The 14,619-nt window shown below is 47.1% G+C and overlaps 1 protein-coding gene across 1 annotated transcript; it reads right to left on the reverse strand.

Annotated features, from left to right (window-relative positions):
* Positions 1-3,783: 3,783 nt before the first annotated feature.
* Positions 3,784-7,760, reverse strand: tmem88b (transmembrane protein 88 b). Its single transcript, XM_049029552.1, has 3 exons — positions 7,380-7,760; positions 6,176-6,549; positions 3,784-4,342 (listed from the first exon to the last, which is right to left on the reverse strand). Exons 2-3 carry the CDS (start codon positions 6,539-6,541, stop codon positions 4,058-4,060), a joined length of 651 nt encoding a protein of 216 aa, XP_048885509.1. The 5' UTR covers positions 6,542-6,549; positions 7,380-7,760; the 3' UTR covers positions 3,784-4,057.
* Positions 7,761-14,619: the final 6,859 nt, after the last annotated feature.

The raw sequence follows: 14,619 nt of genomic DNA on the forward strand, positions 1-14,619 counted from the left end.
GAAAAGACATTGTTGATAAGTGTTGCAAATTGTTTTGGGCTAGGGGCCCCACGGGCCCCCTGCACCCCAAGGGCCCCTGGGCAGCGGCCCCGCTGGCCCGGTCCGTAATCCGTCCCTGGTTCAAATATATCAACCGAACTGTTTTTTTCTCCAAATGTCTGTACTTCATTACACCACTGGGTGGCGACAGAGAGGCTACCTTGGTCGTGCACTCATGAGTTGCATCTAGATCTTGTTCGTCAATTATGAATTACATTGAGCGAAGTGAACGAATGTTGGTTCTAGATGTGGTGATTCCAGCACCTCAAAAAAAAATACCTGGGATTTAACATGCAGCACAGTGTCTAGAAAATGTCCCGAGTCCTTAAAGCTAACAAAAAGGGGACCTATGTAAAAAAAACAGCTCAGGGTAACAGTGGTAGACAGAGAGACACAGCTGGTCATCCCCTGAAGTAGCTCTGGAGACAGAACTGGAGGTGTTGTGAGGCCGGCCTTTAGGGCCTTCACGGTGTTGTGAGGCCGGCCTTTAGGGCTGTGATGGCTCCAGCCACACAGTAAGACCTGGGGTTAGTATTTGTGTATGGTTTTTGCATTATAGCTAAGACCTATGAATTATTGTATTGTCTTTGGGATTAGGTGTAGTGTATGTGGGTATATATTTTGATATTGTAGGGTTGTGTGTGTGTGTAGTGATTGTTTAATCTTTTGGGTTGTAATTACTTTGCTTGTGGGGGATGGTCTTATTCAGTATAAAGGTGTGGCTTAAAGGACAACCCCTGGAATTGGCGCGAACCATGTGCTGCCATGACAAGAGGGGGAATTGGGGGTTTAGTTCTGTTTTGCATTGGTTAGTTATATGTAGTGCTCATTTGGTTTATCCCTTTTGTGTGTGAATTGGTTTGGGCAAACCGGTATATATGTTCCCTCATATTTCCTTATTGAGAAGGTCAGTTTGGCTTCAGTTACTGTTTTGCTTTGTAATGTTATGTTTCGTTGACCTCTTTTATGGGCCCAATAATTAAGGTTTTGAGTTTGTTATTGTTTGGATTTTGGGGGTCAATAAAGCCCTATTTCTTTAAGTTCCTGTGTTTTGTCGCCTTACTGCTTGGTCCCTCACAAGGGCCTTCACGGTGTTGTGAGGCCGGCCATTAGGGCCTTCACGGTGTTGTGCGGTCGGCCTTTAGGGCCTTCACGGTGTTGTGAGGCCGGCCTTTAGGGCCTTCACGGTGTTGTGCGGCCGGCCTTTAGGGCCTTCACGGTGTTGTGAGGCCGGCCTTTAGGGCCTTCACGGTGTTGTGCGGCCGGCCTTTAGGGCCTTCACGGTGTTGTGCGGTCGGCCTTTAGGGCCTTCACGGTGTTGTGAGGCCGGCCTTTAGGGCCTTCACGGTGTTGTGAGGCCGGCCTTTAGGGCCTTCACGGTGTTGTGCGGTTGGCCTTTAGGGCCTTCACGGTGTTGTGCGGCCGGCCTTTAGGGCCTTCACGGTGTTGTGCGGCCGGCCTTTAGGGCCTTCACGGTGTTGTGCGGCCGGCCTTTAGGGCCTTCACGGTGTTGTGCGGCCGGCCTTTAGGGCCTTCACGGTGTTGTGAGGCCGGCATTTAGGGCCTTCACGGTGTTGTGAGGCCGGCCCTTAGGACCTTCACGGTGTTGTGCGGCCGGCCTTTAGGGCCTTCACGGTGTTGTGAGGCCGGCCTTTAGGGCCTTCACGGTGTTGTGAGGCCGGCCCTTAGGGCCTTCACGGTGTTGTGTGGCCGGCCTTTAGGGCCTTCACGGTGTTGTGAGGCCGGCCCTTAGGGCCTTCACGGTGTTGTGTGGCCGGCCTTTAGGGCCTTCATAGTGCTGTCCAATCGCTCTGGGTTTGTATCATCAGACAAAATGCAATATTAGGAAGTGGGCACCTAAGTAAAGTAACAACATATTTTTATATTTAAGGAACAAAATTATCCAACACCCAAGGAATTTCCCCTTAACTAGCACCACCTTTAGCAGCAATAATGGTTGCTTCCTATGATTTTATATCATTCTATCACATTGCTATTCAGCTGTCTTCTCTACAATGCTGTTTCTCAGCTGACGGGTCGCAGGACCATTTTCACTGGGTTGCAGAGTGTGTGGTAAAAAAAAAAATATTTAGAATTTTCTTCTGATGTAGGGCCTTTTGTTTTTTTTTTTAGCAGTGCATGAAAGCATAATGCCAGTGTTACTGTACTGCTGTGTTCTATGTTCTGCGTTGTTTCTTCATGGAACAAATTTGGTTAAAATTTTTAAAAATTTGGGTCGTGACTTAATGACCAAGGAAAACCGGGGGCCCCGAGGCTAAACCACTGCTCTGAAACACAAATTGCAGGACAAACACATTTTGTGTGTATGTATTTCACACAGGGACAAATAAACCTTTTTAAAAGTGGAGGGGGGAAGTAATTGTCCTTTTGGGAAAAAAAACTAATCATAATTAATCTTCCTGCGTTTCTACATTTTCTTTACATCAATATTATGTAAATTATATCATGTTTTAACTTATAATGTAGCATCATACCATAACGCGCTAAATTCATCCGCATGTCCTACTGCTATCTAAAATAGCCCCACCACCCCCCCCCAGCAATGCCCATAATTTTACATGTGTTTAGTGCTACTGCAAACATGATGTGATTCACAGACAAGCGTCTTGGTAAGAACGGGACAAACGCATTCATGTTCCTATAGCCCCGTGGTTGCCAGACTTTTTTTGCCCATGACCTGGTTTTTACCACGCCAGCTCAGTTGCAACCCTGTAACAAGTATAAGTTTATATGAACACTATGATCAAGCACGCAGTGCACTCTGCAATTTGCACCAATTAATGCCTATTGCACAAATCTGATTGGATGTGCCGGTGAATTTTAAATTAAGCATCTGTCGTTTGGCTGCTTGGATTGGTTGATTGCTCACTAGTTATGCACTAAGCATTTGCAGACCCAAGACCCACTTATATAGGTTAATTCTAGGATTGTGGCTGGGAAATCTGATCGTGGATCAGCATAGGAGCTTGCTAGTTTTAAAATGCTTACATTTCCAGCTCTGCCTCGCGACCCTTTCAGAACTTGCACAGGCCCAAATGTGGGTGACAACCCTTGGGTTGAGAATCGCTGCCCTAGCCTGTCTCAAGTGGTAGTCAGAACTAAGGATTCAAGATTTTTATTTGTCACATGCATGAATATGCTGATGCACCTGCAGCGACATGAAATTGCCAGTTTCACAGGCAATTTATCTAGTATTTTAGCTAATCTTCTCAGAGGTACGACGCGTGCAGGCTGTTTCGCTTAATAACGGATGTGCCTTCATGTTTGGGCTCAATGTGTTTCTCATAGCTACGCGGGCATTAAATAAAGAGCTCAAAACTGGTGTTTGCCTCTTCTTACCTGCGGTTAACTGAGCCTTCAAAGAACTGACTTACAGCGTGACTATTTGGACATAATGACGTCTGTGTAACACATGATGTGTTTTGGCAGGACTGAGTTGCCTTTCGTTATGAGGGTGGAGCTGATTTCTGTGCCTACAGTCCCCTCCTCAATTATTGGCACCCTTGGTAAAGATCAGTAAAAGGGATTATAGGAAACTCACCTTTTAATAAATTAGCTTAATCGCATATAAAAATGCAAGCTTTAATTAAAGCACATTTATTTAAAAAAAAAAACCCTCATTAAGAAATAATTATTTTTAACAAAACCAGTAATTGTGGTGTGGACTGTAAATGGCCTTCGAATCTTAAGTGATATTTCCAAAAGGAAAATGAAACAAACAGGTATTTTTGAGAAATGTATTTAAGCTGAAAATAACATTAACTTGCACAGAGGTTAGTATAAATATATAAAACATGTTACAATAGGTCCCAGGTTATAATGAAAGCATGTTTACATATATGCATAGAAATGTAATTAATCCAGTCAATATCTGGGTGCAGGCTTTATAAGAAGCCCACTGTCACCAGTACTCTCCAGGACTCCCAGTGTTGTTTTTTTTCCCACCTCCCTGAAATTTGAGGCAAGGCACTTGTGTACCCCTCCTTCTAACAAGTCCTCACACCCATACTTTGGCCTTAGCCCTGCCCTCTGCCGCCCCCTGCTGGCCACAGCACCCCCCTGCAAGACCACGGTGCTGGGAGGCAGGCAGGTTCTTGTAGACAGCGCGACTGTAAGGGATGAAGCAGAGGCCCAGCTGCAGGTGCCGGGCCAGGCGGCAGTAAGCCGCGAGTGCCAACACGAGCAGCGGCGTCACCAGGAGAAAGCCCACTACCAGCAGGGCCACACAGCCGCCGTCACTCAGCAGATCTGAGCAGTACTGGGCCGATCCATTGGGCCGCACCTGACAGGGGGGGACATAAGTCTTTAACACTGGCTATAGAGTTGAACCACCCTTGTACATTGTTCACATTTCATATCCCAAGAAGTCCATAACCCCCCCCCCCCACACACACACTATTCAAGAGACTCTTAAAACCGAATTGACCCCTTCGTTGCATAAAAGAACCAAGTTAGTCATCAGGTTTTCAGGGTAGGACAGAGGCTTGTTAGCATTCCGCACCCCCATGTCTGGGGTTAGGGAAGACCTGGCTGATGTGCTCCGTTGTCCATTATCAGAGGATGGATGACATGAGCCAGGCAGGGTGCGTGTGGGGTGGGGGGGGGGGGGGGGGGGGCGGGGAAGGGTGTCAGAGGTGAGAAAAGACAGAGAGCAGATACACAGGGAAGGAATGTCTGAGCAAATGGCGCATAGACACATTCTCTCCAAGTCATGCACATATGTGCTGAAGTGATCTACACACCATCAATCTTCAAATCACCAAACAAATCTTCAGACAAAAACTTTTTTGCAACAATATGTTCATTATTTTGAAAGTTCATCATTTCTGGAAAATTTACTTTTCTCCTTTTTGTAAAATGATTCCCCAAAATGAAGAGGAGGAGGTCAGAGCAGGTTTTGGGTGCCAAGTACATTGGGAGGACGGGTTAGATCATCAGTGATGGTTCCGCATGATGCCTGTCCTCCTGTCTCCTTCTGTACCTTAGATCTCCTTTCTCTTTGCTTAAGTCCAGCTTAATCCACAGTAACTCCCTCATGCAGGGAAATTAATTGGCTGAAAAAGGGTAAGAATTCCTCAGCTAATTGTTTGGACAAATAGTGCTGGAAGCCATGCTGGGGTCGTGGCCCCTGCTAAAGGGGTCAAAGGGCAGAATTAGGTGGTGTCAGAGGGCTCTGTAAGAGAGAGACACCTGAATGTAAACCTGTCATCACGACGTACGATGCATTTCTTTGGCCTTGTGTGTGTGTGAGCGAGTGAGATATGACTTCGAGCCTTTGTGTGTGTCTCGGTGGGTGAGGGTGTGGATATCGTTTATATTACATTGTAGGCACAAACATCTGTGAATGCAATCAAAAAAGTAAACAAAAAATTTTGTTTGGTTACTTATGGTTAAGGTTGGAGCTGAGTAGGGGTTAAGATCATCATGTTGGGATCACAGATTTCCCCATAGAAATGAATGGGGAGTCCCCACAAAGATCTAATTACAACCCTCTGTGTGTGTGTGTGTGTGTGTGTGTGTGTGTGTGTGTGTGTGAGAGGGAGAGAGAGAGAGAGAGAGAGAGAGTATGGGCACTGCTTAATCCCTTCCCCCGTGCTCTAGAAATGCTTTTCATCTGACGTCACTCCTGTTCTCGGGCCCCTGACCCATCATCTGAGCCTGACTTAGAGGATTACATACACAGCGTAGAAAGTGTGATCAGACATCTCTTAAATTTCCCTCAATTTTTCTTTTTTTTTAGTTTTTTATTTTTCTGATGTTACCTATTTACTGCCATTAAAAGCATTTTAGGAGGGAAATGAGGAATCCCATTCAGGGATGTGGTTTCATATCATGCCACGTATCATGTGTTTAAGCTGGCGACAAACCTTCGCATACGATACTGTTACTGTGTAACATGCTTTTTTAATTGTCATAAAAATTAAGAACCAATAAAATTGTTTTCTGTTAAGACAAATATTTTTTTTAGCTCTGTTATGATTTGGTGTGCTCGGGGTTGGCTAGGCCGTCGTGTCAGGATGAAGAATTCAGACGACATACAAGGGGGATTTAGAGCTAAGACCTAAGAGGAGGCTTCACGCCAGCTACGCTGGGGAGACGCACACAGGCAGCTTACCGTGGAGTGGCACAGGAAGCCGAACACCACCATGACGATGGCAGGCGTGAGGATGAGACCGAACACCAGGCCAGCCAATCCGGCGTTGATGGCAGCGATGACCAAGTTCTGTGCAGTCACCAGCACTGAGCAGGCCCAGCAGTCTAGCGACCCCCGCAGCTCTAGAGGGGCATCCCCCCCGCTTTCTGCAGCCGAGTACGGAGGCGGCACCACCACCCCCGATACCCCTGCTTGGCTCCCTGTGGGGGCTGTGGAGGCCACGGAGTTGGAATGATGGAGATGCGCGTGCTGTGAGTGGGAGTCCTCCCCCAGGTCCATCCCCAGCTGGGGGGCCGCGTGTTTGTCCAGGGTGCCACTCAAACTCATGCTGCTCTCTGGGAAAGGGAGAGACGATTATCAACCATTCATCTGACCACATATTTCCAGCTAATTCTGCAAAGGATGATAAACTACGAATCGTGTCAAAAGGCACCAAATCTTACAGTATTTCGGGATTTTTTTTCTATAGTCAGAGGAATGTGATGGAGCACATCAGGGATGTGATATTCGGAACTAAAGACTGAAAGTTCAAAATATCCTAAGGAAATTCCTGAAACTGTATCGGTTTAACAAATGATCCAAATGTAGGTGTGTAGATGGTACAGACGGTTGTCATGAGGGACAAGAGCGTTTGACTTGAGTGGTTTGTGAAGAGTCTATTAATGGAAACAGTACATCTGGAATCAGCAGGAAGCTGACCCTGGAGGACCAGTGTCTCCTGCCGCGGCCGCGTGCCCCGAAGAACAATGGGCTGAGCTCACAGGTCATCAAAGGTCAGCATCCTGTGCTGCCACACGCTCCCACGCCACGGCGCCCAGGCCACGGCCGACACCGGCATGCAGGCTGCCTTCCTGCGGTACCGGGAGTGACGCCGCGCCTGTTATTGCCGGAATGCTGGGAAAGGAAAGCGAGGCACCCCCCAGGAGGAGCTCCAGGACAGGGGGGGGCATCCATCATGCTGCCGTCTATGGAGCCCTCAGAAAAGAGTTGGGATATTCCTGGTATCCTGGACTCTGGAGCCCATGGCTTCCTGAGTTTTAAATGTTTTCTGCAGTGACGAGACCTAGCATCCGCTAACGGCGTACGTTTCTTCATGCGGACGGTTAAATGCATGTACGCGTGATTCCTCGCGGCTCCCTAACCCTGCCTGTCTGCTCTCACTCACCGGCTGGTCGTCTCCCGTTCTGGCCCTCCTCGCTGTGTCTTCCTCACCCTGGCGTTCCTCTTCCTCAGTAGTGGGACAGCAGGCTGGCACCCCGTGACGCTCGCTCCCCACAGCCTGCTCTGCTCCTCTCCGGCCCTGAAGCCCCCGCAGCTCTGGCCACCCCAGCCTTCGCTGAGGTCTTCTCCGTGGCTGCAGCAGGGAGCTGATTGCTGTGATGGTGCCCCCCCCCTCAGCGGGCTGTTCTCCTGCTGGAAGCCAGACTTATCTTTACGCCGCCAGTCGCTCCTGAATGCCTGCAGTAAGCTCCCCCAGCTGTGGGCCCTGGGGTGTGTCCTCTAGCTGAGCAGCCTCCTGGTCTCCAGTGAATCCCCCAGTGCCTTTACATCAGGTATTTGTAGCTGGGCTGCCCCCAAACCCCCCCCACTCTCTCTCCCTCGCTCACTCTCCCCTCCCCTTGCCCTCCTTCTTCCGCTGGGGGTGCATTGCCTGTGTTTACTCCTTCTCTGGATGAGCTTTTAGGGGAGGGTGTCTGATAACCTGGTGACTTGGGTGGACCAAGGTCAGTGTTTGTTTAAGGAGTTTGAGGGCTGCATTTAATTACTGCCTTTGGGAGGGTGACAGAATCTTTAGTAACTTTCTCCCCATATTTAATTAAAGCTGTGTGAAGGGCCTTCATTTTGCAGTTTTTGCTTTTTCGTTTTCATGCTAACTGCTCTGTGGGGTGGAGGGGGGGGGTGAGAATGCACAGGCTTTTCTGTAATGGAAGGACAGTGGGGAGGGGGAGTGGAGCTCATCACCTTTCGAGAGGAGCCGTGAGAGCGGGAAAAGCAAACAGGAGGGACAGCAGATGAGGACAAACAAGGGGGAGACAAAGGCCTTTCGTGATGAAAAGCATAATGGTGGAGGCAGGATTACAGTGATGGAGTAAAGTGGAAATAAAGGGGGGGGGGGTGATAAGGGACTGGCCGGGGGTTCAGATCGCCGAAGGCTAATTACTTTGTTATTTTCCTTTTACCTGCAGGAGATAATGGTCTTTATTTACGTAGACCCCCATGGATAGGAGTCAGTTATCAGACATCTCTCTGATCTGGGGCTTCAGGGGTTTGGGGTTAGAGAGTTACATTGGGGAGCATGAGGGGGAAAATAGGGGGGACAGAGTACCCCTGCCCAGCGTCAATGACATCCCATCCTTTAAAGTCCCTGTACATCGAGCTGTGATTCTGTGTTCAGGGTCGTCCACATGGTCACACCTCAGTGCCGGGGGCAGCAGGGCTGCGGCCTGGCAGCAGGGAGGGGGGCACAGGCTGGCAAAGCGCGGGGAAAGCAGAGAGCAGGGGCCATGTCACACAGCGGCGCATCACAGCACATTACACGTTCTGTGTCCAAGTCATATAACTCTATAAGGGCAGAAACCTACTTCAACTGCCTTTAATACAGGGCTGCCAACTTTCACCCATCTGGCGTGACACTCGAGCTTTCAGGCTCTCACACTCACACAAGACAACTTATGGCAAGACTATCCTCTCTTCTCCTCCCCTGGCAAACTCACAAGTTCACAGAGCTGACAGTGATATCCCATACAAGAGGTGACCAAGAGGGGATCACCAAGGCCAGAGTGACTGAACTAAACAAGGACCGATAACAGGATCCAAGACGGAAAGCAAACACAGAAACCAGAGAGCAAGCTGAAATCAATCGAGCAATCAAGCAAGTCCAAACCACCAAACCAAAGCAAACAAGCAAAGCAAGTCAGCAGAAGCAGATTCAGAAAATCTAGGTCAAGAGAACTGACCACCAAGCCTGAGAGGGGCAAACCAAACCTCAAGGTAGGGCAGTGCACACTGATTGCAGGGCTGGCTGCTGATTAAATACGGGAATCATACAGCGGTGGGTGTGGATGTGGGGAACAACCACGCCGGCAGTAAATAATGCGCTGGGTTCTGGCAGAGACTTTCATCGCATCCACTCCTAACATTGTAATACAGTAACTGATGCATTTATGAGTGTGAGATTAGTTTTGAACTGGTAGTTCGTGAACAGAGCTGGGAAACCTGATTGTGTGGGTGGTAAAAAGACACTGTAAGAAATGTGGACAGGCACAGACGTCCCGTTTGGCGCATTACCCTCTTTGCTGTGGTTTTCTACGTTTATTCTGCATTCAGTTCAGCCTTCTTACATCGCTCAGTGTCACTGACTTTGCCTGCCTGACTCACTTCTCAGATCTTTCCATTCCTCTGTTCACTCTTTTGTTGCTTGGTTTGTTCTCAGACATGCTTCTTCACACACAAATGACACTTGTAGGTCGTTCCTCATTTGGGATTTCGGATCTGCCTCACTCTGACTTTTTTTATTGCTGTTTCTTTAATCGCTTTTTTTTTTTTTTGCCCATAATGGTGGAGCGGATTTTATTTCTCCGTATGGGTTTCTCTCGTTAAAGATTCAACCGCATGCTTCAGATGCGTTTGATGGGCCCATGCCTTGTGCTCCTAATGCCTCATTGTCTCTGTAAGCTAGGGTCACTATTGGATGTGTCTCCAGACCAATTAGTATGTTTCACAGGCTGAACAAATAGGAATTGTGAAGTAATAGCTTGTTAAATCGCTTCCACTGCCAATGAGAAACTGAAACTGGATGGCCTACATTTTAAATTATTGCTTAATGATAATGAAGCCTGAGGCACTATGGTGGTATAGTGCTTATCACTGTTGCCTCACATCTATAGGACCAGGGATCGAGTCTCTGCATGTGTGTGGAGTGTGCATATTCTCCCTGTGTTGTCGTGGGGTTTCCTCCAGGTCCTCCAGTCTCCCTCACTGTCCAAAGATGTGCCGATGTTACCTGGAGATGCCAAATTGCTTGTAGATATGCAGGCCTCACCCCCACGGCCCCGTGCTGCCAGGCTTTGGTCAAAATCTGGTTTCTGAGCTGCTTTAGTGTGAAGCCTTCGGCTCCTAGGAACATTGTTCTGATTTTGTAAAGACACTGTGATGACCGCCAATGTCACCCCCTCCCCCCTTCCTGTGTGCTTTAAGATTAGTTGCTTCTCTGGCTCTATTGTCTACTTGTTGGTCGTCCCCAGTCTGCTGTTTTCAGAGATATCACTGAAACTCAGTCACACTCAGGAAGCACTTTGCTAAGCTCCTTCCTGCCTGTAGAAGCGTTGTGTTGTACGAGAACCTGATTTTACTTTGACTGATCATTCTATCTATCTCTCTCTCTCTCTCTCTCTCTATATATATATATATATAGATATATATATATACAGTACAGGCCAAACGTTTGGACACACCTTCTCATTCAATGTGTTGTCTTTATTTTCATGACCATTGGTAGATTCTCACTGAAGGCATCAAAACTATGAATGAACACATGTGGAGTTATGTACTTAACAAAAAAAGGTGACATAACTGAAAACATAGCTTTAACTTTGCTCTGATTACTGCACACTCTTGGCATTCTCTCAATGAGCTTCAAGAGGTAGTCACCTGAAATAGTTTTCCAACAGTCTTGAAGGAGTTCCCAGAGGTGTTTAGCAAGTGTGCAAAGCAGTAATCAGAGCAAAGGGTGGCTATTTTGAAGAAACTAGAATATAAAACATGTTTTCAGTTATGTCACCTTTTTTTGTTAAGTACATAACTCCACATGTGTTCATTCATAGTTTTGATGCCTTCAGTGAGAATCTACCAATTCAATGGTCATGAAAATAAAGACAACACATTGAATGAGAAGGTGTGTCCAAACTTTTGGCCTGTACTGTATATATATAACCTGGAATTGCTGTGCCTCAAACAGTCTTACACATTTATAAATGCTAACTGACATGGCTGCACGGCCTGTTAGTATAAGCAGGTGTTTCATCTGTGCAAGACACTAGGAAGACATTGCAGAACAAGGCCTCTCGATTCATCTGTAATCAACTGTAACTGTATAATTAAATAAAGTTACTTTGCGTATTACATAGTAATCAGCAGGGCGATTCCAATGACCCCTAAGTGACAGGGGTCCTAAAATATTTGAAGCATAATTGGATTGGTCTGGGTTGGGGCCAGAATCTCTAGTGGTGCCCCTGAGAATAATGGTCTGGCTCTCGCAGCTTTTTAGTTTATTTAGCTATAGTCTGAAAGCAGTTGTTTTGTGAATTTCCTTGACTTGCCTGCCCGTTAAAACCTTAGTGTGCCAATAAAATTGCCCTGTTCCAGCCTCCGTTTCCTGTGTCTTGTGGATCTGTGTGCCGTCAAGAAGAAAGAGTCTCGCAGCCGGCGGTTTTTGTGTGGTGCGTCAGGATGCTGCTGTCGCTGTGTGTTAGTCAGCCAACTCGGTCGATCGTTTTCCCATCGTGTTAAACAAAATCAGCACTATGAAGGATTGTGATGGTGGAAAGTTATGTTTCCAATTTGCTTAGTTATAAATGCCTTTGAACAGTTTACTAAATAACTGATTAAAGTAAAGCATGTTCCTTTTAACTGAAGGACAAATGCAACTGTAAAGGTGCATCTTTTAATCGCTTCTCCGGGTCAGGATCACCTAGAGCCTAGGACAGGGTGTGGGGACATCCTGCGCCGGATGGCATCCATCACAGGGCACATGCGGCATGGGAGATTTTGTGATGCCACTTTGGCTGACTGCGGAAGGAAACCCCCACAATATGGGGGTGAACATCAAAACTCCATCTAAACACAAAGGAGGCGAAATTCAAACATACAACGCTGGAGATGTGAGACGACTGACTAAGGCTCTATACCGGCCTTTCGGATTAAATTAAATGCCGTCAGAAATGTAGAGGGATTAAGCTTTGGTAAATATGAATTTCAATAAATTAACATGTTTTCTGAGCTGCTGGTCAATGATAAGCAGTAGGGCAGTTGCAATGTAAACCAGCATGATATACTAAACACAGACAAAGACGGTATGATTAGGAAAGGAGTTCAGAGACCTTACGGATCCTGTTTTTTCTGTGATAAAATTCACTGGTCAGTAACACCGCAATTACTTTATGAAAACCGAACTGCTTGGGAACACTGTGTGTCTGTGAGCTGGCCAGACTGTGCCCTGCTGCCTTTGCGTCTCAGGATCACCATGGAACTCTGGTGTCCTGTTCAGATAAGTAGCCATTGAAACTGGATACTCGGCTTATCAAAGATCCTGCTTTGTTAACTGCTGTCATCTTCGACACATCACAAAAAATGAATGGAGAAAAGGCAGTTTGAAAGGTTCCAGATCGTTTCGGGGCTTTAAATACCACACCTGACTCTAAGTATGTGTGTGTTTCCACATTATCCCTGTGGCCAGGGGAGCAGGACAGATTACTGACATTGCAGGGGGTGGGGGGCAAACAATGAGCAAAAGGTCTCATCTTCTAAATTCATAGAACCATGCTTGATGAGGCGTTTGGCATGATTTGAGATAATACTTAATACACTAAACATTTTTATTGACACTGGCCAACATACATACAACGTTACATTGTTATCTGCAATGGAGTTGTTAATCACCCACAAATGGCCAATAGGACAATAGCACAAAGAACAGACAGACTTCTCTATAAAGTGTCGCAAATTTAAATTTACTGAACCCCGGCATACTGTAATGCTACATGTTGTAGCGTCAGTGAGCTGCCTTCAGCTAGCTGTACTGTGTACTTGATTGTTTCATGTGCCCATACCCGTGTTTGTACTTGATCCTTGCCTGATCCTCGTGTGTCTCTTGGTAATGTGTAGTTACTCACTGTGTGTGCAACCAACTGTGTAACACTATGTGTAAAAAACTGCTACTGCACAGAAAACTAAAGGCAGCAGCTTCTGGCAGCATTAATCTACGTCTGAAAATTTGGTACTTCACTGATAACTATAGGTAGCAATGTCTGGCAAGATAAAATTAGTTATAAAAAACTGGCTATGAGGATGGTGTCGGCCCCCATGGGTCTGGTGACCGGGGTGAAAGTGGGCTCTATGTTCCTTGACTTTGCAAAAGGTCAGGGGCTGCGGGTCGCTGGACCCTGGTTCCAACACCCTGAGCCACATCGTTGGACACACCGAAGGAGATCGATCACGTCCTCGTGGGCAGATGCTGGAGGCTCCTGCAAAACTGCAAGGTCTACAGAAGTGTCCAGTTTGTGAATTCTGACCACACACTTGTTGCTATTCAGAAGATTCAGCTTAGATCCATTCCGCTACCACGTACCAGGAGAATGAGGCTGTGAATTTGCCAGACTCCAAGATCAAGCTGGTTCTGATGAGTTTGCAGGAACTTATTTAGTGTGAGGGACTTACAGACTTGGGTGTGACTGCTGACCCTAATATGATGTGGGAGACCTTCTGTGAAAAGGCCCTGAAGGCTGCAGAGGGCTGTGCTGGTGTTGCCAGTGTTTCCAGAAGGAAGTGTTTCATCTCTCAGGGCACCTTGGATATTATTGAGAGGAGTCACAGCACATGACTTGGTGGCAACTCCAGTCTGTACCGGGAACTGAGGAGGATGGCAGTGAGGGTTCTGAGGGCAGGAGGCCTTTGTTAGACGAATCTGTGAGCAGGTGACACACCATCTGTGGTCTAGTGACGCACGTCCTGCTTACAGAGGAATCGAAGCATTAAGTACATCGGAATCTGTTCCTTGGAGACTTGCAGTCATAGTGGATGTTATGCAGAACTAGCCTACTACCAATGACTGGTGAGAGAGGTGTGGCCGCTGGGGTGCATCCAATGAGAATGCAAAGAATATGTTTTCCGGAACTTTTAATAAAGGGCTTGAAACAAGACTCTGTACTTGTATATGTGTGTGTGGTCAGGTATCTGAATGCACACAACCAAAGATGCCCAGCACGGTATATCGCTCTTCCTTCTCCGATACAACTAAACCCACGTTCTAAAAGCAGAAAGAAAAAACATGGCGGGGATGATGTCCAGCTTACGCTTGCCTCAGTCAGATTCCCTATTGGTCACGTATCTCCGGTAAAGTTGTCCAATGAGACTAAACCCGCAGCCCTTCAGCACAGTGGATGATGGAACAATCCTTACGGATGACACTGCACTTGTGACCCGCTGGGCCGGCTACTTTCAGCAGCTTACAGAGTTTAAAGTTGTTCCTCTGGCTAGGAGATTGAACATCTCTGGGTCCATGGTTCTTGAGGCTGATCCTCTGATCAGCTGCGAATCACTCAGTCTCACTGAGATTGCACGGGTGGTGAATCAGCTGGGGATAGGAAAGGCCGCAAGGATCTGTGGAATCCAGAGTGACCTTCTCCAGG

The sequence above is a fragment of the Brienomyrus brachyistius genome, chromosome 10 (assembly GCF_023856365.1).
Source record: "Brienomyrus brachyistius isolate T26 chromosome 10, BBRACH_0.4, whole genome shotgun sequence".
NCBI lineage: Eukaryota > Metazoa > Chordata > Actinopteri > Osteoglossiformes > Mormyridae > Brienomyrus > Brienomyrus brachyistius.

Excerpts from the sequence above, each read along its gene's own strand:
- tmem88b (XM_049029552.1), bottom strand. The coding sequence starts at position 6,541 with ATGAGTTTGAGTGGCACCCTGGACAAACACGCGGCCCCCCAGCTGGGG. Across the intron at positions 4,343-6,175 it reads GCTTCCTGTGCCACTCCACG|GTGCGGCCCAATGGATCGGC; the intron begins GTAAGCTGCCTG and ends CCCCCCTGTCAG.